Source organism: Pipra filicauda, unplaced genomic scaffold (genome assembly GCF_003945595.2).
Source record: "Pipra filicauda isolate LSUMZ 115617 unplaced genomic scaffold, ASM394559v2 scaffold327_size997775_pilon, whole genome shotgun sequence".
NCBI lineage: Eukaryota > Metazoa > Chordata > Aves > Passeriformes > Pipridae > Pipra > Pipra filicauda.
Genome location: NW_024104451.1, coordinates 662,270 through 687,482, shown reverse-complemented (window position 1 = coordinate 687,482; position 25,213 = coordinate 662,270). Strand labels below are relative to the sequence as shown.

At 51.3% G+C, this 25,213-nt stretch overlaps 1 protein-coding gene across 2 annotated transcripts; it reads right to left on the bottom strand.

Moving 5' to 3' along the window:
- Positions 1 to 925: 925 nt before the first annotated feature.
- On the bottom strand, positions 926 to 25,005 carry GGT7 (gamma-glutamyltransferase 7). Of its 2 annotated transcripts, none has more exons than XM_039383821.1 (15): positions 24,493 to 25,005; positions 21,374 to 21,600; positions 20,129 to 20,280; positions 18,928 to 19,042; positions 18,357 to 18,424; positions 17,636 to 17,709; positions 16,980 to 17,173; positions 14,534 to 14,621; positions 13,321 to 13,448; positions 10,068 to 10,156; positions 9,139 to 9,291; positions 8,502 to 8,619; positions 7,843 to 7,980; positions 6,783 to 6,882; positions 926 to 4,350 (listed from the first exon to the last, which is right to left on the bottom strand). In XM_039383821.1, exons 1-15 carry the CDS (start codon positions 24,677 to 24,679, stop codon positions 4,298 to 4,300), a joined length of 1,884 nt encoding a protein of 627 aa, XP_039239755.1. In that variant the 5' UTR covers positions 24,680 to 25,005; the 3' UTR covers positions 926 to 4,297. The 2 variants fall into 2 exon arrangements, with proteins under 2 accessions (XP_039239755.1, XP_027596181.1); XM_027740380.2 differs by having other exon boundaries at positions 926 to 5,327; positions 24,493 to 25,003.
- Between the last annotated feature and the right edge of the window lie 208 nt (positions 25,006 to 25,213).

Below are 25,213 nucleotides of genomic sequence, written 5' to 3'. Positions count from 1 at the left end.
CGTGGGGCCTTGGACATCCCTTTCGCAATTCGTAGCCTGCTGCTTCCCATTGCTTTTCCTGATGCTTCTGCTCACTGTTGGGAAAGACCAGAACTGGCACAATCTCCACATCAATAAAATTAATCCCAATTCTCTCAAAATATCTTTGTCACAAGTGTAAGGGAACAAAGGGAAGGTGGAGCTGAAGGGACCCCAGGGTGACAGGACGCAACCAAGGACCCTTCTGAGACATCTCTGCTGAAGACCAGCAGCTGGAGGAACCCAGGTGGCTTTGCCATCCTGCATGTTGCAGTGAAAGGCATGTGACAGGAGACCGAGAGTCAGCCGGCAGTGGGGAGAAGGGAATAACATGACATGGAGGGGAAAGAGAGTAGAAACATGGGACAGCTCCAGCACTGCCACCCTGATGTCCTGCTGCTCACCCACGCAGGCATGTCCTGCAGTGAGCTGGGCTTCAGGCTGATCTCCAGAGCTGAGCTTACTGCACAGCCTGGATCCACACTGGAGAACTTGGATATTCCTGGATCTTGCCCAGCCTCTATACACCGTAACCAACCCAGGAGGAGCTGTGGCTGCCCCATCCCTGGAAGTGTTCAAGGCCACGTTGGCCAGGGCTTGGAACAACCTGCTCTAGTGGAAGGTGTCCCTGCCCATGGCAGAGGGTGTTGGAACTGAATGATCCTTAAGGTCCCTCCCAACCTAAACCATTCTGTGATTCTGTTACTTTTGGAGCTAAATCTGTCCTGTCATTCTGTTTGTGGAACTCCTCCATGAGCAGACCCTCAGATTGTTTTGGATGCTGAAGTTTTGCTGCAAAACCAATGATACATAGTAATACCATGTCACCTGCAGAGGACAGCTACCTGCAGCAAAGACCGCTGTCTGAGCTGCTTCATTGTCCACAACAGAACAGAAATGCATTTGATACCATGGCAATCAAAATTGTGGTTTTATTTACATGCATTTCATATGACAGTATTTTCAAAGGGCAGGTATTATACAGGAAAATTAGGTAGACTCATAACCAGCTTTAGATTTTTCTAAACTTAAATATTATACAATTACTTGAACAAAGTAATTTCTCCTCTAACACTGATACAATGCTCACTTGGAGAGAAGGAACAGGGATCTGTTGCACTGCAGTCGCAGTCACTTTTGACCTAGGATTTTGTTGAACTGTGAGTGTGGTGAGAAAGAGATAGGCGGGCAATTGGTCATAGATGTGATAGACAGGATGGGGGTGCACAGGAGTCACCCTCTCCTCCTCGACTCCGAGGATATGGAGCCCCATCTGTGCCGGGAATGGTCCTGGTGGGTGAAGGTCCATGGCTGCTCAGGAACTGTTGTCACACAGGATGCTCCCTCAGGCAGCAGGTCAGCTCTGACAGGACAATCTGCACCTGAAAATGCTGTGGCCACTGGAGAGCCCTTTGTGGACAGTATGTGTCAGTGCTCTGGTACTCCTACTCCATCTGCCCTCTGCACAGGTGTGCTTCACTTTTAGATGTTTCCCCGCCTCTCTGAAACCAGCTCTGCCTGTCAGAGCTCTCCTTTCTCTGGCTAGGTGCAGATTTCCATCACTGAAGTTTAGAAGAAGTTTCCAAAACTGCTGAAAACACCTGGGTACTACAGGAGCTCTTCCCGCTCCACCTGATTCTTTGCAAAACCTTACAAAACTCTCAGTGTTTTTGATGTTCATAAAAGAGATGCAGCTTTCCTCTTATGGTGTTTACTGAGGCCTGACTCCCCTTTCTCTCTAGCCAGTGTCCGGGGTCAGTCCTGTTGGGTTGGGCAGCAGGCAGAAGGAGGCTCTCAGATGGTCCAGCCAGAAGGACCCACTAGGCACCTGGAGGGTCCAAGCTCCTCCAGCAGCAGCTGAACAGCTGACACTGAATGGGCACTTTCAGACTTGCTGCCCCAGCTGAAGGACCCTCAGAGAGACACTGGCAGGGCTGCAGAATGTTGGTCATCATCCCTGGAGCCTAGGGACCAGAACCTGCTGCCCCACCTATAGCAGCAGCTCTCTGCCTTCATCTGCCCCTGACAGTCCCCAGTCCCCTGAAAGATGGAGCAGGACATGTTGCTGGCGGTCCTTGCTGGAGGGCAGGAATGCCCTGTGTGCCCAGGGCTGCTCTTCAGCAGGTCCCTGTGACCAGGGGCAGTGGGGGAGCCTGAGTGGCACCAACAGTGTGACTGACCACCCTGACAGTCCCAGCAGCACCTGCCCCATCCAGAGTGGTGGGAGCAAGGTGGGCTCCAGCTCTTCTCCGTGCCTGGGCAGCAAACGGACAGTGATGGGAACAAAATAGCGCAGCCAAGGGCCAGAGCAGGCTCGTTCCCTCTAGCTGCAGGATGGCAGCACTGGCTTCTGCCTCGTCCCCCCTTCAGGCTTTCACCCCCAGCCATCAGTGCTTGATGCACATGGGAGAGCAGCAGCACCTACAGCCAGCAAGGCAGTTTGTTACCCGTGCTCGTGAGGGGCGTCCAGCCCTTGTGAGAAACACTGATAAACTGCTCACACTCAGTGGCAGAGCCTGGCTCCAGTTTATCCCCATGCAAAACCAGTGTGCATCGATGAGGAGCAATGCGAGCCTGGGCAGAGACAAGCTGATCGTGTTCCAGATGATATATTGTCATATTTGGCAAAGGCATCTATTTTTTTAAATTTATTTTGTTTGTGTTTATTTTGTTCCTTTGTGTTTATTTTGTTCCTTTATTGTTTTTCTTAGCCCCTTTGTATTTTGTGTTCTGAGCTGCTCACTGACAATTTCAAGTCAAAGTTTCAGCACAAACTCTGCTTCAGAGCTGTCACATGCCTGCAAGGGCCTGGCTGAAATCAGCACAGGGACTCTGCACACACACATCTCTGGAATACAGCCCTGTGTTTCCCAATGTCCATCTTACCTGCATTGAAGAAAACATCAGGTATTTCTTGGTACCTCACATTAAATTCATCAAGTCTTATCACAACAGATGGGCTCAAGTATTAGGGACACTGGGCCAATTAGCAGATTAAGGGTTTCCATATCAAATACATCTGTGCTATCCTGATGCTGCTTTTAAACAGAGAAAATGGGAAATAATTCAGAATACCTTTACTTATCTTAGCCATGACCTGGTGACCTAAGTACTATCTTCCAATTGTTTTCAGTTTTCTCTTTTTTGCAACATAGGCCATGATCCAGCAGAGCACTTTGGAACATGCTTTATTTTAAGATTATGAATAATTGCTGCGAAATTGTACCTTGGGGCATGTGAATGCCCTTTTGAATCAAGACCAAAGTCTTTTTACTGCCAAACATATACACAGTTTCCAGCATCGGAAGTTGGTGAATTCAGTTAATAAGGAGGAATTTCATCTTTCAGTGTTTTGTGATATTTCATGCAAAGTATTGCTGTGACAACTGAGCAGGTATTTTGCAGCTGAGCACAGTGAATCTCTGTGCCGGAGGGGCAGATCTGGTCTGGGACAGACCAGAAACACCCAGATCTCCCCCAGTGAGGTTCAACTCACGGAATTGCCACCTTCCCTTCCTGTGGAGCCTGAAAAGGTCTGCTCTAAGACACGTGAAGCGTTATGAACACTCCAGCTTCGGGCAGTGACCAACTCTAGTGCTGACGACAGAAAAATAAATAAATAGATTGGTGTCCCTGTGGTGAAGAAAGTCTCTTCTTGGTGGCACAGAACACAATGTGCCAAAGACAACGTTCTGAAGTGCTGCACCCCCGTCCCAGCTGAGGGGATTTGGAACAGCAAACAGCACTGGTGTTGCCATTGGCTGGCACTGCCATGCTCCTCTCAGGGGTGGCTGCTCTTCAGCAGAGCATGAAAACACCTCTGTCCTTGCTCAGCCCCACACGTGAGGCTTCACATAGGATGTTCTGAGATCCACGGCTGGCGGATGGCAGGAATGATTAGTCTGATTTATCTGCCATGGGGCCCCAACTGCCCCAAAACGACCCACCTGCTCCCCATGTCCAATGGCCACAAGTGTCAGAGGGTGAGTTACAAACAGATGGGTGTCACAGAGACCCTTGGGAGGAAGGTCGGGTGTGACTGGTGTGATCATCAAATCAAGGAGCAAGAGAACCATAAGCAGACATACATATATAATATGTACAGTGGCCATAGATGCATTTGCACCATGAAGGAAATCAACAAATTTTAGACCGCAGAAAATTATCACTCAGGAATTTTTTAGTGCCAGGTGTCTCTAAGTTGCCAGTAAAAAGAACAGGAAATGTCCAAACATGGGCTGACTGAAGTGGTGCAGCTGTCAGCTGGGGTGTTCTTTCTTCACTTGATTTCAGACATGAAATGCAGAAGCATTCTTGTATTTTCACTACATGCTGCAGACAGAAAATGATCTCAGTAGTGTTTGGGTTGGTTTGTACATTTTCTCTCACTCTCTTCAGCTGTTCCAATAGACTCACCAGTACAAAAACATGGAGCTAGAGTACTGCCATGAATTCAGTCAGCAGAAAATCCCAAGCTTCTCTGTAGGAATGACCTGATTTAGACTTTCGGAGTAGACTGAGATAAGGCAGTGGAAGGAAGGCCCTGAACATACCCAAATGCTCTCCATATGGTTTGCAGTCTGTGGTGTGTGGTTTTTCACAAATCTGTGGAGTACTGCTAGAATATCTCCAAAAGGTGTCTAAGAAAATTAAGCCCATTACCACTAAGCTCAAATTTACCACGGAGGAGGCTGAACCTCTGTAAACCGTTGGGGGGTGTACAAGTTGTTAGAGGAAGAATTTGTTAGAGCTGTTGAAAACCATTGCTCTGGGAAAGATAGGGAAGTGAAGATATCAGCATCATCATCAACTGTTTTTTTCTTTGCTAATGTTCTAGAACTTGGCTTTGGAAAGACTGAAATTATTAGCAAGATTCTCCCAAAAGAAAAGTGTGCTCCTGGCATTCCTGTAACAAGGACTGGGCTGCTTGCAATGCAAATAAATGAAAAATAAAAAAAAAAAAAAACCAAGAGCAGGGAGCTGCATATTGGTGCTGCTGACTTCCCTGGTGCTGCCTGGGGTGGTGAGTGCAGAACGTCTGGGTGGGGCTCCCCCAGGGCTGGAGAAGAGGCCACTTCAGAACATGCACATCACTTGGGTTGGTGTGTGTCAGCATTGTTCAGACAACAGGTCACCTGGGAGGTGCTACAATATTGTGGCTCCAGCAGCATCTGCACTCCTGGGGTCCTTCAGGCCAATGATGAAACTGTTGGTTCTCCTGGCTCCGTGAACTAGGGAGACCACTGGGACTTTATCCACCTGGTGGCCCCTGGCTACAAGAAATTCTATATCTTCTTCAGGAAACTCACCTGTAGGGATTTTAAAAGGGGAGTTTTTAACTGCAATCAGCGTTGCCTGTGATGCGAAGCTCTGTCTAACCCTGCTGGGATCTGGTGTGGGGGGGAACCTGCCTGCAGCCCCTTCAGAAGGTTCCAGCTGGGCAAGCCAAGGGTCAAGGGGCCACTGCTTTGTGCCATGGGGTGTGACAGGATCTGCAAGACCATTTAAGGATGTGGAAGATTCTCCTCTTTGGAAAAAGGGGAAAATACATTGTTGGCAACAAATGTAGTTATTCTTAGAGAACAGGAGGCAATGCCCACTGCCCACTCTGAGTTACAAATAAGAATATTAACAATTTTTAGTCAAAATAAAATGCAAGGCAGCTGAAACCAAATGACAGTAAAACAAGTTGTCAAATGATAAACTGTGTGCTAATCCTTCCAACTTGCCCTGCACACATTTCTTAATCTTCCAGGCATCTACCTTAGGCTGCTGCTCTTCTGTTTCTATTTTGTTAATTTGATGGTTTGTAATTTCTGTATGAATAGAAGTGCCCAAGGTCATGGAGCTGGGGATCCAGCTGGACAAAACCGAGCAGGCACACAGAAACCCCACTGGTATTTAAGCTCTATACATTGCACATGTGTCTTAACATGTACCTTATTGATGTCAAAATGTCCAAACCCACAAATTAGGATGTTCTGAAGTTTTGAATTTGTTTTAATTACATCCTAGTTTTCAAGTCTGCAGGTCACACTAGACAGACCCCTTTTAGATTTTCCTCTAAAATGGGAAAGCCCAGAAACTTTGGCTATTTGGTGTGAAATGAGAACCAAATTTCACTTATGGTTTGCTCTGATTGGTACCAGGCTGTGTGAAAAACATCAGATAGACCAAGACTTGCAATATCAAGGACAAGAGCTGACAGTACAGTCTCAGAGTGCCAGCACTGATGCTGCACTTCCAGCACTGTCAAGCCACAAACCTTGCCATAAGCCTTGTCTTCTCCCCAGTTGCTGGAATTAAGGGACATGGGCTGGAAAGTGAAGGAATATAATTTATGGCAGTGGTAATAAAGTGTAGGAAGCTTTCAGAACCTGTCTGGTGTTTATTTGGGTATCCACAGTGGCATCAGATTGCCAAAAGGTTTTAAGGACAGGACAAGGCTGCTACCAGGAGGGAGTAGGGATGGAGGGAGGGCTGGGGAGAAGCACCTGAAAGAGCTCGGACTGGTGGTATTGGACAAGCCAGGGAGCATTTCCAGGATGGAGAAGGCATAGCTTAGCAAGGGCTCCAGGCTTTGAAGAAGCTGGATTCTGCTTTTTGTCTTCTCCAAAACCCTCTACAGCCATGGGAACCCTAGAACACAGTGAGCTGTGCTCTGGGCTGAGGCACTTCCATAGCAGTATGCCAAGAAAATCCTACCCTTTTCCTAAACACACACTGGATTTGTAGGCTGCACCCCACCCACTGTCCATACTCACTGTCAACCTGCAAGGTGTTGGACTGAAGCTGTGGGTGAAGTCGACCAAGTGACAAACTTTCACTCAGATTCTTGTGAAATGTTAAAACATTTACCAAAACCTGCAAGAGAACAAAATACCCTCAATAACAAAAAAAAAAAAAGTGGCAAGAATAGGAGAGGCCAGCTTCCTAAGCATCCCACAATTTGGTGGCTCCAACATCTGCAGATGCAGCAGGCAAAGAAGATTTTCAACCATTTAACAAACTGCATGCACACACTAAGAGGTCCTTGAAATAGGGCCTGTATGTTGTTGGTGGAAAAGTAGGAAATTTTCAGGATTGCATGGGCTTTTTGTCACATAGTTCCTGCCAAACTAGCAGAGTTGTGTGTCTGGAACATGACGTAATCTGTAAATAAGTGTTTCTTACAGCCAAAAGCTCAGCATGTGCCTTCTCCAAACAAAGCACCAGGAAGCGATGCTTGGCTTCGGTTTTGCTCTGAATAATGCTTTCTAAAAGGTAAGGAAACTGGGAGCTGTTCTTGTGCCTTTCTTTTTAGCTAAAAAAAATGTTGTACGTGCAATCAAGCTATTGGCAAGTACTTCACCTCATTACAAATCACAAATTAAGAGGAGGTGCCCAATTTATAGCAAGTGTTGAGCAGGGAGGAATTCAGTCAGGAATGCAGTAAAAGGAACTTTTCATAAGGAAAAGGGCTAAAGGGTGCCAGTTTCCTGCAACTCTCTGAATACAAAGTGTTCCTTTTTTTCTTAATGATCCTTAAGACGAGCTTTGAACAGATATGAATGACAAAAACCATTACAGATTTTGCCAAAATGCTTCTCCTCTACAACTATGAGTGGTGCCACCAGGAAAGGTACAAGAGAAGTAAACTGGTGGCTCTTAGAGATTTGAGACACCAAAAGTGTGGAAGTGGTGGCATCAAAGATTGATCTGGTAGTCCTGTGGCCACCAGTTTTGGCACAGCCTGGGACAATTAGGAAGGAAAAGGCTGCACTGTGGGAGGGGACCCTACTCAGCCTTGAGCTCACAGCTACTCTAAGAGGACACAGCACTGACCTGGACGATGCTGCTCAAGGCTCTCTCCCCGTTGTTGGCCCCCAGACACAGGTACGTCCCACACATGCCCTCAGAAGGCCTCACAATGGTGGGCAGCAGGAAGGACAGGGGCCGTTTCCGAGGCTGAATGAGATTTTGCTGCAATTGAAGAAAAGACACCCCAAAAATGTCAACAAGCTGACTCTTACAGAGGGAACATGGAACCAGTCACCCACTTTGAAAGTACCAGCCCAGCAAAGTGGGATGGTTTTACAATACACAAGGCAGCACTGAAAGCCACCAGTGCGGTCTATAATTGATTCGTTCCAAGACCTGAAGATTTTTTTGCTGCTATATGTTACTTTTTAACCTGCGGAGCAACAATTCATGAATTCATTAAGTGCACACAGTTGCTTAAAGTACATCTGGACTGCAGGGAAAATAGGTAACTATCGCTTGATAAAATTGCCTTGTAATGATAACTAACTGATACACATGGAGCCTTCTGTTTCCTCTTTCAGTACTCATGTAGTGAAAAACAGCAGCTTTCTAAAGACTATTGTCTCTCAGTTATCAGTAAGGCATTAAATAGGCTCCCTGTTGTGAAGTTGAGAATAAAATTGAAAAAAAAAAAAAGATGCAGGTAGCCCAAATAAAGAATTTGTCATGTCATTCATTACCGGCCTGGAAATGGAGTGGTTCATTGTTTTGTTTTGCCAGGAGAAGTCCAACATCTGGCTGTTGAGGAGGATTCCAGAGGGTGTTATGATTCCACTGCCAAAGGGACGATTCAAAGAACTGAAAAGAAACACAAAGAAGTCTTGTAAAAATCATCCCAGAGATTTTTGTACACCTTGAGGCTTTTAGGGCTCCAACTTTCCATCCCATCTTGGCTTGATAGAGACTCTTTGGTGGTTCTTTAGGACTGGTTAGATGTGAGGAGTAACAGTTTCCATGTACTTAGGAGTAGGAACCATGTGGGCCATAGCAGCTCTGTCCCTCCCTGTGTTTAAGGATTCCCCTTGATGTGATGGATCTGCCTCCATGCCCACATCATCCTCAAATTTGGCCATCACTTCTTCCCCAGCAGATTCAGGCCCCTCCAGCCCTGTTTCAATGTGAGAAGGCTACAGGATTGCACGGGGCAGAGCAGCACCACCCCACACATCTCCACCCCACTGCTCTGTTGCAGGACTAACTGGGACAGAACAGCCAAGCTGCTCCAGGGCTGGTCCCATCCTGTCCTGTTGAACCCGCTTTCTTCTCCCTGCTCTCACCCCCTGAGCACACTGTGGAGGGAAGAAGTAAATCCTTTACCTCACAACTGTGACGATGAAGTCGTCGGGCCCCATGACAAGGACCTGGCTGGCAGCTGGGCCGCTCTCCACGGAGAAGTGAGGGATGTGGAGATCGGATGGGAAGGACTGGGAGTCATTAATCAGCTGGCGTAGGGAATTAGCTTCTGATTTACTTCAGCAAGGAGGGAGGGAGAGAAGGAAGCAAGCCATGAGCCTGGGAAGCTGGACATCTCCTGGTCTCTCTGCAGGGTACAGCTACACAGTTTGTACTGCAGTGTTCCCTGAGGGGCTGCACTGGGACAGGAGCTCCTTTGGTTCACCCCATAGAAGGAGACAAGATGGCTCAGTATGCACAGAGAGGCAACGCCGTGGACCTTCAAAGGCTCTGTCTACCTGTGTTTACCCTCATCAGAAGTAAATCCCCCCCCAAAGGACAAGGTGGCACTCCCAGCTGAATGCTAGCACTCAGGAGGAGGGCAAGTCAGGACCAGCTCTGGCCACCAATCATGGCTAAACCTGGCTCTGAGGTGGGAGGCTAGGCTGAAACCCTAGGCCTGGTCTCTCCCACACATCTGGGTGTTCTGCAAGGCACCGACCACTACGGTGGGACAGGGAGAGGCAGAAATAGCTTTTCTGGCCATGCCTATGCCCATGGTCATGGCTGTTTGTCGGACCCACTGAGAGGGAATGTTTACAGGTGTGAGGAAGTGGAAGGAACCCTCAGGTTCAAGCTGGATGCAGCAAACCTCTGTGTGAGGACATCCTGTGACCCATCCCCAGAGCCCTGGGGTATCAGCTGTGATCTTTGTGGAAGAGTGATCCCTGGGAGGGCACTCAAAGACTGACCTTTCCTCAGTAAAACAGAAAAAGCTCAGGGCACAGCAAACCCAGAAATGATATCAACCACACATCTTGCAACTGTCACTGTGCCAGTCACCTCAGACCTACCTCACCATCCCTTCTGCTGTGTGAGCGATGGACATGTCACCAGACGGGTCTCCCAGGTTGCTCGCTAGACTCAGGGCTATTTTTAACGTCTAAAGAAAGAAAAGAGAAGAGAAGAGAGAAGGAGGAGAGCAGAAGGTGAGGGCAGGGGGAGGAGGGAAAGGAGAGGGAAGGGAAGAGACCGGAGAGGAGGGAACGGAAGGGAAGGCAAAATGTGCTGTGGGAGCTGAGTGTATCCAGAAGTGTTTGTACAGTCACAGAATCACAGATGGGTTTGGATGGAAGGGACCTTAAAGATCATCTTGCTCCAAGCCCCGTCCAACCTGGCCTTGGACACTTCCAGGGATGGGGCAGCCACAGCTTCTCTGGGCAACCTGTGCCAGGGCCTCCCCACCGTCACAGCCAAGAATTTCTTCCAAACATCCCATCTAACCCTGTCCTCTGTCAGTGGGAAGCCACAAATGGAACACACTTGGCAGGAGCTGACACCCAGCTCAGTGGTTGAGCTTCATTGCCAGCTGGCAGACAGGTCACCAGGATGCCATTTACTTTCTATTTCCTTTCCTAAGTGGTCACCACAACAGCAGAGACCAGACTGAATCCCAGTGGGAGAGTGGGTCCTAGGCTCACTATTGCCTCTGGGTGCCAGCTCTGCTGGCACAGCACCAGTGCCGAGCAGAAATGAGTTGTTCTGCTCACTAGCTGCTACCCAGCTCCTAGTTGTAAGCCATCCAAAGTGTTTGAGCAGAAAGCATTAGTCCCAGCACACTTTGGGAAATGATGGTGTGAAAGGAAGAAGGGATCTGGTTTCTCAAACATGCAGAATCCTGCCTAAGACAGTTGATTAAATATGGGAAGATACAATTTCAAAAGACACAGTTTATCCAGCCCTAGGATTACATCACAGCCATAGGAGAGCCACAAGGAACAAGGCTCATCAACGGAGCCAGCCTGTGCTGAGCAGAAACACACTTGACTTTCAGCTTGCAGGTCTTGCCACAGTCATTCAAGATTCAAGACAGTCCACTCCCCTGCAGGCAGATAGCAAGGTGTGACTGTGGTTCAGAATGTACCACAAAGCAACAGCTTCTCCTCAGTTATCTACTGGTGTAGAGTGTAGAACATGATTAACTTCTGGAGAATGTGGTGTTTCCATGCAGCAGTCTCCAGACCATCACACCATACAGGGATGTACAAGGGCTTGATGGCCAAGGAAGAGCTCCACTGAAACAAGCAGAGCATGTTCACCCCTCAGGCACAGATTAAGGACATCTTGGTCCTGGCTGTTCCAGGGCTGGATACTTGGTGCTGGCCTAGCACTGAGCCTCAGCCACATGTTCAGCTGTGTGACCCCGAGTAACCAGGGTTACACATCTCCTGAAGTGACTGCCTTTGATCTGGAGGTTGGTGTTCCAGGATAATCAACAGCTGAAACTCTTGACCTGGTGCAAATGCAGAGCAAATAGACTCACTCAAAGCTTCCTGAAGAGAGCTCAAAATAGCCCAGGTGAGTAAAACTTTTGTGTCTCTGCAAAGGCCTGGCAGTGTGTAACACTCTTATAGTTTTCCTTTTACTTTTTCAGCCTCCGGTGAATTTTTTCCACACCAACCTGGCTGGGGTGGAGTAAGGTTCAGGCTTTATTGTTCGCCGGCTCAGACCTGAACGAGTGCCCTACTGAAACGCTAACGACTTTCTCTCTGCAAGGAGCAGGACTCTTCCGTTTCCCTCTACCCGAGGCCGGCGGGGGCGGGGAGGGGGGGGGAAACTCAGGTTTGGTGGATTTTTTTTTCCTCCTCCTTTCTTTTTCCCTCGGGGGGAGGGTCTTGGTTTCTCCGCGGCTCTCGGGGCGCGGGGTGGGGACGGGGTCGGAGCTCGGACGGGCGGCTGGTTTTCTTCTGTCTTCGAGGAAGACCCCGTTTCGCACCCGAGTCCCCGCACTCTGCTCTGCTCTACTGCCTGGATTTGCCTCGAATTCATCGAAAAGCCAGTGTGGGGGAGCCTGTGGGGGAAGAGCCGCCCTTCTCCTCCTCTTTTTTTTTTTTTTTTTTTTTTTTTCCCGTGACGGCAGCAGCCAGCACCTTTTGACGAGGAAAGGAACCCACAGCCGGAGCCAGCCTTTGCCAGCGTGAGTCCACGGCGGGAAGCGGCCCCTTCCCTTCTCCCGCTGCCCGAGCCCCGGGCCCGCTCGGCCGCCTCCGTGTGGGACCGCGGCCAGAGCCGGACAGCGCCCCCTGCCGGCCACGGAGCGACACCGCCCCCCCGTCCAACAGCGCCCCCTGCCGGGAGCGGCGGTAACTGCGCCGACGGGCAGAAAGGACTCGATCGCTTTGGTGGAAGTTGGGTTACGGGATTGTTCCTTGGGTTTTTGTTGTGTTACCTATATATATTTTTTTTTCTTGAATAAATAGCTGTTATTTTTTCTTTTCCACACCTTTCGACTGAAACCCCTTAATTTCAAAGTTATAATTACTCAGAGGGAGGAGTTTTTCCCATATCCTGCCCTCCTAATGAAACATTTCTGTATTGTTAAACTGAGACAAACACCTCCAGCTGTTACCTTTTTGCTGAGAAATAATAAATTCCAAGCACCTGCTGTCCTGCCTGCTACAAGGATGTGGTTAAATCCTTGACTGAAATTCCCAACTCATAAAGCCCAGCTGTGGATCTGTGAAGCATCTCAGAGCATAACTCTGCTTACAGAGCAAGTGCCAAAGCAATTGCTTGACCTCCTGGGAAGCTACAATGTTTTAGTAGGGCTGACAGTCCTAAATATTGGAAAAATTCTGGACCACAGAGATCATGAGGTGGGCAAAAATGTAAATATTTTCTTAAAATATGAAGTATTGGGTCAGTTCTCCTTGTCATCACCACATATAGGCTTTTGCTTGCAGCACTCCTTTCAGTGCCTTTAGGTGCTCTGGAATGGCCAGGGCCATTGGAGCTAAGAGGTGAAGGAACTAGATGGGACCACCCTCAGGTGCTGTGGGGTCATTCTGAAGAGATGACTGCATATGGGCAAAAGCCGCAGTTTGTTCTGAGAAAGCTCTGCCTGAGCAAGAAAGAGCTCAGCTGAGCAGGACACTCCAGCCACTGCACCTCCCTGAGACAGCAGCACCACTCAGTTTTACACCTTAGCAGTCTATTTGCTCGCTCTCCTGTGGGAATTGCCTACGAACATTTCTGTACAATCAAGGAATAAATAAATTTTTCTCTAGCAGCACAAGCAATTCAGCCAATTATTGAACCTCTTCTTACCTCTGCTATCCAGTGCAAGTTATTCCCCCTGGATCCTTTACTTGTGATGTTAAAGCCCTCGAGGATGTTCAGTGCTGTGATCAGTGCAGGACCTGCATGTGGCGGTGGGGGGCTGAAAACAAGGTGACCTGTGGAGGGAAGAAGAGAAGAATGAAGCTGCTTTTGTCAGATATTGTCCAGTTAGAACACTCTCTGAGCTAGTGTCCTTGAGGACAGGGAAATCCTTCCAGATTCAAGGGGAAATAACAGAAAGCAACATGATTTGAGAAGGATTTTTCAGAACATTCCTGTTGTATCTTGCTCTTTCTTTATGAAGGATTAAAGAAGCCCAAATAGGAATGCTTTTTTAACATCTGAGATTCAGCTCTTATTGGTTGGCTTTTGGTTTCTGGACTGAGTATGGAAAAATAGAGATAGAATCATGAAATGGTTTGGGTTGGAAAGGAAGGGACCTTAAAGTTCATTCAACACCAACCCCCTGCCATGGGTAGGGACTCCTTCCACTAGACCAGGTTGCTCCAAGCCCAGTTCCAACCTGGCCTTGGGACACTTCCAGAGATGGGGCAGCCAGAGCTTCTCTGGGAAACCTGTGCCAGGGCCTTACCAACTTCATAGGGAAGAATTGCTTCCTAACTACAGAATTGCTTCTATACCTCTCCTCTTTTAGTTTGAAACCACCCCCATTCTCCTGTCACTATCTGCCCATGTTAAAAGTCGCGTTCCCTGTTTTTATAAGCCCCCTTTAAGTACTGAAAGGCTGCGTATAAAACAGGTTTGCAACATTACAGCTATAAGGAGAGTAAATACAGGGATTGCTAGAAAAGAAAGACATTTTAGAAACTTCTTGCATAAAGTCAGCTTTTCTCCCTTGTAGCTCAAGTTTGGGAACTGTCTTCAGATGTAGCTGCTGGCCTAAGATCCAGCTTCTTATGCAGACATTGCATCAAGATGGACCATGTTGCACCTTCACACTTCAACACTATCAAAATACCATTTGTCACTATCATGGGAAAAAACATTTCAAAGTGCTGAAAACCTCCTGAACCCATGATGCATCACCGTCAGCAGGCAAGAGCAGGAATCTGCGTAGAAGGACTTTCTGCAGACACCTGAGCACAGCTTTAACTTCAGCTCTTGTTAAATACTGTTGGCACCTCTTGCCAGGTGAAGCAAACATTTACCTGGAGTTGCATGACAATGGGTCACAGTTTACCTCGATAGACTGTGTGGATGGGATCCTCCACTGTGACACTGTAATTGCTGAAGTCTTCCTCCACCAAGATTCCACCGTAGTTGTTGACCTGCATGAGAGTAAAGCAGCACACACTGAGCAGGCTGGGTCAAGGCTCTCTATGCTCCTCGTGCTGGGCCAGAGGGACTCACACCTCACTGTCAAACAAACACCATTGAGATTCCCAAGCCAAGTGCCACGTTCCTTGGGATAACCTGCAAATCTGTGCTTTCATGGCCTTGTTGGCCTGGCTCACCATTCACCAGTGTGGGAAGGCTCTGCAGCTCACCCACCTCAGGGGTGCTCTGAAGACGTTCTGCCTGCCCAGGAAGATGGGGACTGGCACTGCCCTGCAGTCTTCTCTGCCCTGGGTGGCAAGCACGAGTGTGTTAAGGTTTAGAGTTATACATAGATCCAGGAGAGAAGGAACCTGGGTGTAGCAGGTGGCCATCACTAGAAATCTCAATTAAAAAAATCACAATTCCCACTCTATTTGAAATTATTTCAGGTGACCGTGGGTCTGCTGTAGCCTTGGTCCTCCTGTAAGACTCTCCTAGAGGTACAATTTACTAGGGTTGTTAATTTTCATGAACATGGTAAAGATGGGCGACTCCCTCCACTGCAGGTCTTCTGTTGATGAGTCATGATGGAGATGAGGTAGGACCATCAGAGGATGGTCAGACACTGGAAACAGGATCCCCAGGGCAGTGGTCACAGCCCCAACCCTGCCAGAGCTTATGGAACATTTGGACAACATTCTCAGGCACATGGTGGAATTGCTGGGGTGTCCTGTGCAGAGCCAAGAGTTGGACTCGATGATCCTTGTAGGTCACTTCCAACTCGGGATATTCTGTGATTCCATGATTCTATGAGTTGCACTCTGCTGATCTTAACCTGCCCTGAAGGAGGTGACACTGTCAGTGTACAGGTGCTAACGGGCCAACTCCTTTCTTCCACCCAGGAGAAGCCACACAGCCTGGTTAGATGTTCTGCTGGGGTGAATTGCTGCTGTAAGTCCTTTGGATTCTCATTCAAAAAAAGGTAGGAACAAACCACCTGTGTGTGCTCTGATCTCTAACCCAGCCAGCTTACTTGGCAGCAAAACTCCTTCTCTGGCAGAACTGGATGAATCACTGGACAAGGAAAGCTAATGCAGGGCATGTTGTGGAGCCAGCATGTCAAACCAACCCAAAGTGGCTAAAGATGTCTCTCCTACTTGAGATCCCCATTTCCTTCTCAGGGAAAAGGCCGGTTGAACCCAAGGGCTGTGCTGAGCCACCGGTGCCTGTGCCAAGAGCTGCTTCCTTGGAGCCCAGCCAGCAGAGACCAGGGCAGGAGGGGCAGGATGGCGCAGAAACGGGAGAAGCCCCAGTCAGCCACACGCTGCAGACACCATCTCAAATTCCCCAGAGAGCACTTTTTTGCACCTGTGCCTGGAAGCAAAGGGTGGGGCATTTTGGAGCAGTGCTTGATTTCACCACATGGATGTCTTCCCTGTGGGAAGCCAGCACTTTGCTCTGCAGCCAAAGCTGGAATTGTGTACTGAATGCCAGAGCTTGCCAGGGTCTTTGGTGTGGCAACCCTAGGCCTTGCTCCTCCATAGAGAATTTGTGTTTCCCTGCAGCAGCCCCAGGTCAGGGAAATGTGGTGACAAAGCAAGGTTTAGCTGAAGAGATGCTTACAAGTTTGGGACTTTTCCTGTTCCTCATCCTTCACCTGTGCTGTGGCCCAGGTGAACTGTATATTTCCAAACACAGAGCTCACAAATCTCTAAGGCTTGAGCAGAGTGAACCCATTCCAGATTACTCACCAGATACTGAAGATGCATCACTTGAACCATAGTGGTTGGAAAAAACAGTGCTGCCAACCACTCTGACTGCAGCCACACAAGTATAAAAGTTGTGGGGGTTTTTTTTAACAGAATAAGTGCTTCGTTTATCATTGATATTTTTTCCAGGGCACATCTAACAACAAGAGTTAAACTAGGGCAACCCCACGTGGGACCAAGCCTGTCTAATCCTCTGTTCACATGGCTCAGTTTTATTTTTAAACCATCTTCCTAGAGTCTTTATCTTATAGTCCCATTAATGACAGCAACAACTTGTTTCTCATCAGTGGGGCACCTCTAATTCTGGGGGAAAAGGGGTTGCCACTTAAACTAACACAGCCCAGAGGGGCCTTATAATTTTTTTTCCTTCAAAAAAACAGTCTCTCCTGGTTATAGAGGAACTGGAGGTTTCACTTCTGAGGGCTGTGGGAATGGCCTGTGTGTCACTTACAGCACTGCAGGGACGGGGACAGAAAAGAAAAAGGAAGTTCCATGCATCTGTCCTCATCATTGTGCTGACACTTGGCTTTTCTCCTTGGGCAGGTGACATAGCAAGGGGCAGCCCCACCCTGGCAGGAGACAGGGACAGTCCTGGCTCACCTCAGAGATCATCTCCTGGGTCAAGTTTCCGCTGTAGAAGGCTGACACCCCTTCTGCCCCCACCAGCTCCAGGACGGCCGCGAGATCCAGGCGCCGGACAAACGTGCCAGGCAGGAGGGGCTGCCCATCCGGCAGGAACAGCTCCCGGAATCGGTCAGAGTAGTTCAGGTCCTTCAGTTCACTCAGGGCTTTGGCTGAAGGTGAGAAGGGGAAAGACATCCAGAAACAGTAGGGATCAGGAAGGTGCAGGGGACCTGGAGTCACTGTGCACCCACTGGGGATGTTGGGGGCTTGCTGCTGCCTCTGGCCCTATTGCAAAACTAGAGGGAGGCTGGATCATGGATCCATTGGAGCTGCAAAGGAAACACAAAGAAGCCTCAGTGCCCTTCCCTGCCTGACCCTGGGTGCTGCCCAGTGTGGGCTGCTCTGACCTGGCTCTGACCAGCCATAGCAAAAGGCTCCAGTTTTGCTGCTACCATGCTCTGACCATGGCTTATGTATTGCTCAGCTCCCAACATCATCCATCTCCAGGTCCAAAGAGCCTTGATTTCCCATGAATAACCACCTATATCCCCAGCTGCCTCACACCCCAGCGCAGTGGCCAGTGGGCCACCCTGTGCTGAGCAGTCACCCTTGGCTTCCCATCAGGTACTCACCCAAATCATGTGTGACATTAAAGCCGTTCTGGGCAACACCAGCTGCGAGGTCCAGCAGCTCGGACCACGGGAGTCTGCCAAAGGACAAGGAGAAACATGCCTTGGGGGTGCAGTGGGGCAGGGTGGTGGGGAGCAAGTGCAGGGCTCAGCTCTATGGTCAGGGGCTCTTAAAAGACCAGGCTATGGGGACAGCAGTGGCCAAAAGGAGCACTGAGCTTTCAGTGGTTGTTTCTTCTTAACAGGATCATCTCAGTGCTCCAGGATGTGCACCAGAGAGGAATGGCAGTACATGGATGGGGAAAGGGGCATCTCAGGAGCAAAATCTGAAGCCAGGCTCTGGCCCTGAGCAAGTCATCTAGAGCCCTCCCTCTCTATCCCAACAGGGCACTAAGGGCAGCCATAGTTCCTAGGATCCAGCTAAGGAGAGAATAAAAATACACAGACAAGCATGGAAATGTGCTGTGCCTGTGTCCAAGAGAACGTTTATTATCTGTCCTGTTAGCCAGAATTTCACTTTACAGAAAACCTGACCAAGCGAATTCTTTCTTTTGTACATTAAGTATCAAAAAATGAACATCTTTTTCAACACAAGCCTCCAAGTACCTCTCAGCTAATGGTTTTGACTGGTGGCTGAGAACATTATCTGATGGCAAGGCCTTGTGTGCTCCCAGCTCTCCAGTGGGGACCCCAGGGCACAGCCTGTGCCAGCCTTGTGTCTTACCTGCCATGTAACTGATGTGCCTGGTGCATCCCTTGTATCATGCCTGGCACCCCCACGAGCAGACCTGGCTGTAAAATAGGAAGGACAAAAAGGAAGAATAGTCTCCTTTCCATGAGGACATAGCACATGGTCCCCAAATGCAAGTCAAGGAGATGCAAGTCATGCTCGCTTTGGAACTATCTGCATAGTTACGAGAGAGGAAGAGGTCTGTAACAACACAATTAGGGAATAAAAGGTTTTGGAAGGAAAGAGTCAAATTCAATCTTGTTCTCAACCCAGTTTGGTCAGGAGAAATAACTCAGCAGGATGACCTGGGATTATGCTCCTTCTTGGAGCTCTTGTTCTCCCCTGCCAGAGGGACATACCTCTCTACTCCCCAAGCCCTGCAGGCATTTTGGGGCTGAAAAGGCAATATTTTCCTTGGATTCCCCATGTCTGTAAGGCCCAGGAACTCTGATGGTAAGAGGCCTCCTGTTGCTTTGCTGGGCATCTGCCCCCAGCCTGAGGGTTGCAGGGAGGAGAGCTGGAGACAGCAGCCCTGAAGGGGTGGCTGTGGGACACTGGTCCTCACCTTGGTGTCCTGCTGCAGGTCCCCTTCCAAAGGGATGCCCAGGGGAGCCACCTCACGGAAGTCAATCACCCAGCTCCTGTTCTTCCGGATGTCGTGGACCAGCATCACCCCACCCCTGCAGCGAGAGGGGGGTCAGGGCACGGCACCAGCTGTTCCTGCAACAGCTGCTGCCGTAGAGCCAAAATGAAGAGTGTGAGTGCCACTGGGGCCAGCATGACAGGTCACTGTGGCAGGTCACCAGCCCCAGCTGGTGTGGGGAATGCTGCTGTCCTTCCCTAGAGCACACACCAGGACAGCCAAGGCAGAGCCAGTGTGGGATGCAGGCAGCCCTGTGCTGAGCTTGGTGAGGCTGGATCAGTCCCTGCCAGCCTGGCCAGGGAGCTACTGGCTCTGTTCCAATGCCAGGTGGGGACAATCTGGGATTTTCTTTCTAATATGAGCAGTTTTGCAACAAAAGAGAGTGTTTGTTTACACCAGCAATGAGTGGTGCAGCTGGAGCAGGTATTAGATGGCTGTGGTTTATGCAACGCTGCTGAGCCCTCCTGCAGAGCCAGGAGCATAAGGCTCATGTGGATGCCACCCTGGGGATGAGGGTTGGAAGAAGGCCATCCCTCACTGCCATGCCTCCCTGGCAGCTGCCTAGAGCTGGTATTGGACCCCGATCTCAGGAGCACAGCTTATGGAGGGGAGAACTCAGGCTCTGAAAGCACTGGGACTGAGCGTTGCCAGCTCCTGGCACACTCACAGTGGGGCTTGTTAGCCCTCTTGAGCCTGGGGCTTCCTGGCAGCCACTATGGCAGACAGAGCTTTTCCCTCCCTGGGAGTCTCTGTCCTTCACTGTCAACAAGGTGCACAGGAAGGGTCTCTGTCCCTGTGCAGACAAGGACACATCCACCACCTGATGTCAGAGACCTAGTACTACACGCTGGATCTCATGCTGCCATGAAGGCACTTCTCAGCTGAGAGGGACTTTTCACAAGATAGTTGCCCAGAGAAGCTGTGGCTGCCCCATCCTTGGAAGTGTTCAAGGCCAGGTTGAACAGGGCTTGGAGCAACATGGGATAGTGAAAGGTGTCCCTGCCCACGGCAGAGGGATGGAATGAGAAGAGCTTTAAGGTCCCTTCCCATTCTGGGATTCTATGAAACCACTTCCTTGAGGACAACTGGAGGTGACAGCCCAGGGTGAGTGACCAACACTTACCCTCCAAGCCCTGAGGTGTGGGGGTTGACGATGCCTGCGCAGAGGGCTGAGGCGATGGCTGCGTCCACCGAGGAGCCCTGCCTGCCCAGCACCTCCGTGCCCAGCGCCGTGCAGGGCGCCGCGTCCGTCACCACGGCGCCGCGGTGGAAGAGCTGCCGGAAGAGCAGAGCGGTTGTGCCCAGGGAGCAGTGCCAGTGCAGCCCAGATCTTCACCCAGCAATGTGGGACCTGAAGCCTGAGGCCAGTGCCAAAGTCATGGCTGATCTGCATTTTAAGGTGCCTCCAAATGCTGGTGGGAGTCATATGTCCCTTGGCACACCACTGCTCCAGGGCAGCTGCGTGTAGCCACGCCATCAGCTCAAACAACTTACAACAGCAGACATGCTAAGCTGGGGAAGCCACAACTCCGTCTCCCACAACCCCAGAGCAAGGTCAGACTAATCCTCAAGAGCAATGGGTGACCAATGAGTGCTGTCACTGCGTTGCAGGAGGTGGTCACTGGGAATGGGAATATAGCTACAAAGAATGCAGCGTCCCCCTCAGTACCATGATTTGCTCTCATCCTTCCCTGGTACCAGCACCAGTGCTAATGCAGTCACAGGATGTTTTAAAAGCTTGATTTTAACCCAGTGGTACAAAGGTGATGGCGATTACTGGCTGCCCGTGACCCTTCCCAGGCTGTAGTACTTGGCAGATATTCTGCAGGAAGATCCAAGCCCATGGCCATGCTGCCTTTGCTCTGCAGTCAAGCACTGAGCTGTGGGACACATTAGCAGAAGGTTCACTTCTGTTTTCAGTTATTTCCCTGCTTGGTCCTGGATGGATCTTCCAGAGGTGAACCTGGGCATTTATGCCCATAATCCATAAAACTCTCTCCAAGTGGACAAGATGCCTACTGTCTAAATAAGGACTGTTTTTGGAAAGCACTCACACCAGGCTCAAACCTCAGCTGGAGTCATGGCAGTGGGGCTGTCTGTTCCCCCCCAGCAGCACCCTCAAACAGCCCCCCACACCCTGGCCACTGGGTAGGCACTGAGCCCAGCTTGGCTCTCCAAGCACAACCTCCAGGTGCAGTAAAAAGTTTTTGAGACAATTTGGGGTACAGACTCAGCACCCAGGGCCTTGCTGACACTGGCTGTGGCTCACCAGCACTCACCCTGCCAAACTGTGGACAGGAGGAAAGTTAGGGAGCTTCTCCTATTTTCGGAGCCAAAGCCCAACTGTAAAGCCAGCATTTTGTCTTACCTGAGGGTCCCCAAAATAGATCTGCATGATGAGGGCCACCGTGACACCCGTGGCGAAGGTCAGGCAGGCAGTGATGATGACAGTCAGCCCATCCTGCCGGCAGCTGCAGTCTCCAGAGAAAGGGTCCTTGCTGGTCTCCTGGAGAGGGGACACGTCCTGGCTTCCCATCTCCGAGGAGGATGAGGGCAGGCGCTGGAGACGTGCAGACTTCAGGAAGGAGTCTGGGTCTTTGTGGGCAGCAGGGAGAAAACAAGTGTGAGTTATTGAGCAACTCAGGACTCTTATTGCAGTGTTTACCCAGCACTAATGTTACATGGAGCCCCTTCCAGCATGGCTATCACCTTCCCCATTGATCACAGCTCTCAAGAGCCTTTCTGGCTCAGATGCTGCTTCGGTCATTTTACTGATCCCTTAGTTTAGCTCTAGTTATTCCAAACTGACTTCCCTAGAGATTAAGAGGGACAAAAACCGCCTGAATTTTGCTCCATTTCAGTCCATTCATCAGTCTTCGGTGATGGGCCCAGTTACTGCTCCGCTTGAAGGGGTCCTTAGTGCTGACTTGCAAAGAGGTCTCTGAAATGCAGCAGGACTGAAGAAAAGGAAATTTAGATATAAAAAAAAAGAATCCAGCAGCTTTATGCAGAGCTGTGTTTCAGCTAAAGCACCTGAGCAAAACAGAGGCAAAGCAAAACGTGGCCTGGGCACAGAAAATACCTCTAGGGAAGCATGGAAAGGTGAGGGCAGAGAGGAGCAAACCTGCAAACTGGAGGCCTCAGGACATTCACCCGCTCCGACGGCAGGAAGGACTCTGCTTTAATTCCTTGCTTCCTCTGAAGGATGAGGCCCACTGGGAAATGAAGCCACTCACCCCAATGCCTGGCTCCAAGATGGCAAAGCAGTGGGGCAGGGGCTTGCTGGGCAGCAAACACAGCTCATCAGGATGAAAAAGTCTCTTTTTTGCTCTGAAAGGTGCCTTGAATCTCTGCGAGTGTCAGCTGCCACCTTCACAGCCAGGAGGACACCTGAGCATGCCCTGCCTGTCCCCCATCACTGCTGGGCACATGGAGCTGCTGGGGCAGCTGTGAGGACGTGCTCATCCCTGCCAGGCACTGAAAGAACCAAGCGACTCAGGGCACCATCCAGGGCTCCTGGATCAATCTTTTCATGGGCTGCAGTGCCCTGCACACCTGTGGTGGGAAAAAGAGGAGCACTAAATGGAAAGGACAAGATGAGAAGCTTGTCCCTCCACACAGGAGATGTTTCCCGGATTTGGAAAGGGAGAAGGGAGTGAGCCCGAAAGCCCACATTCCCCATCACCCCGCCTGCCTCTGTCTGCTCTGGCAGGTGGTGTCACCATGGGGACAGCCAGCCCAGTCCTCGCTGTGACATTAACAAGACTTCCTAGGTGCAGCTCTTCTGGGGCCAGGAAGGGAGGTAGTTTTAGTTTCAGTGATGCTGCGAGCAGGAGTAAACTCCCCACAGCCAGGGAATCCCCTCAGGGTGAATTTAATCTCATTCATGCTGTGGTGGTTTAGGAGTGCAAGGAGGAAATGCTCAGCTTTCCCAGACTGTGCCTCTGAGCACTCACTGAGCCCCTCACCAGCTTTTCTGGTCTAAGTGAGTTGGGCCTGCAGCGTGTGGGCAGAGTGGGAGGACTGGCTGGTGGCCTTGGGTGGGGGCCACGACAGGCCTAGCAGGGGATGCCATTGGGGAGGGATGTCACATACAGCCCATGGCACCTCCAAGCGAGGCCCCAGCCCCACCAGTGGGGCAACAGCAAGGAGTGAGCTGGGCTCCTCTGCTCAGTCCATCTAGGACACCGGCCCTCTGCTCTGCTCCTGTAGGTCTGGTGACAGGCCAGCCCAGCACGAGGGGACATGAACACCAGGGAGCAACCATAGGAGAGGGCAGGCCACAGCCGTGCCACCGCACAGAAGCACCTTTGTTCTCTGCCACAGACATCTCATGTGGCCCTAGTCACTTAGTCTCCGTGACCACCAGTGCTGTATGGGGAGAGCAGGGCCATGGTTTGGGGACAGGAGCAGCTGGAAGGGCTCGGTCGGGAGCACTGGGGGCCAGGAGGAGCCTGCACAGCCAATGTGCAGGTGCCCATCCCCCCACCAATGTCCACCCTTTGAAAGACAAGCCACCAAACCCCATTTGGCTTTCATGGGGGCTGTGAAGAAGATGTGGCTTCACAGGGGAACCAATGCTTTCGGGAACCAGGGGCACCTCAGCTCTGGAGCCGCTGCAGAGGGGACAGCAGAGAGCGGAGCCGCCCACGGGCTCTGAGCCATGGAGAAGGACAGCTAGCTCCTGCAACACAGTGTTGGACAAGTGTGTTTCCACGTCAGGAGAGTAGGAGCCCCTCCAGCCACCCCATCTGTGGGCACCAGCACAGCCAAAACCATATCGAATTCTGGGTGTGACACGAGAGGCCTAGTGCTCCCAGAAGAGCTGTTCCCGCACACCTGTATGCAGCGGCTTTATCCCAACGGCACCAGAGGGCACAGGGCAAAAACAGGCAATGGGAGCTTCACCTGTGGGCACAGTGGGACAGGGCAGAGGGCAAGGGGTGAGAACATGGGCCTGGGGAGTTGGATGTGTACAGCTGAACTGCAAAGCAACCCCGGAGGACAAAGGGCAATTCTGATGGGAGAAACTCGACATGGGGGAGAACTGTTTCTCTCAACTGTAGAGGAGGAAGCAATCAGTTAAAAAGAGGCAGAGGGTCTTCTCATGGATTAAAGGATCACCTGACTTTATTCCAGCCGACCACCAGTGGAGAGATACCCAAGGAGCATCCCAGGTGGAGGGATGATGAAAGAGCATCCCAGATGGAGGGATGCCCAAGGAGCATCCCAGGAGGCCATACCCGAGAGGTCCAGACTGGAAGGCCAAGCTGGCTGTGAGAGAGCTCACTCCAGGCTGCCCTGGGATGCTCGGTGGCGAACCCCTGAATCTCTGGCTGCCTTCCGCGCCCGCTGCTCCCGGCCCGCCCCCGCAGGGTGACCGCGGGACCAGGGCACAGGGAGCCCGGGGAGCCCCTCCCGGGGAGCGGGGTCGGGGAGGTTGGGGGGGCCCGGGGGCCGCGGGCGGGCGCTGCCGCCGCCCCTCACCCGTGTCCTGCTCGCCCAGGAACGCGTCCTCCTCCTTGCGGGCGCGGAGGCTGCTCTCGGCCGCGCCGCCCGGCTCCTCCTCGGGCAGCCGCGGGAAGCTGGTGATGCTCATGTAATCCACGGGCGAGCCGGCGGCCAAGGCCCGCTGCCGGCCCGGCACCGCCTCCGCCGCCGCCGGCACCGCCATCGCCGGGGCCCACCGCGCCGGTCCAACGGAGCCGCACCGCGCCGGTCCAACGGAGCCGCACCGCGCCGGTCCAACGGAGCCGCACCGCGCCGGTCCAACGGAGCCGCACCGCGCCGGGCCGGGCGTGGCCGCCGGAAGGGGCCGGGCCCGAGGGCGGCTCTTCCCACGGGGTGGCAGCGCCGGGGGCGGCCCGGGGCCCGGCCGGGGCTGAGCTTCCCTTAGCCCCTGACCCACAGCGGGGGCAGCAGCCCCAGTCCCCCCAGGCCAGGGGCGTTCGCGGTCCGGGCCAAGCCGCTAGGGGAGCTGGGTCCAAGATTTCTTAGTCCTGCCTCCAGAAGGCTGGAAGACCTTCCCGAGAGACTGTGTGTCGCCGCTGATTGAAAGCAACCTGTAGCAGGGGGGCTCGCATGTGACATGTCACCTATGACCACGGGGCAAGGGGGACCATCAGCAAGAGACGCGGTGACATTGCCACTGAGCGATGTCTCTGCTCTCCCATAACCTTCCGACGTGGGTTGCTCGTGAAGGCCCTCT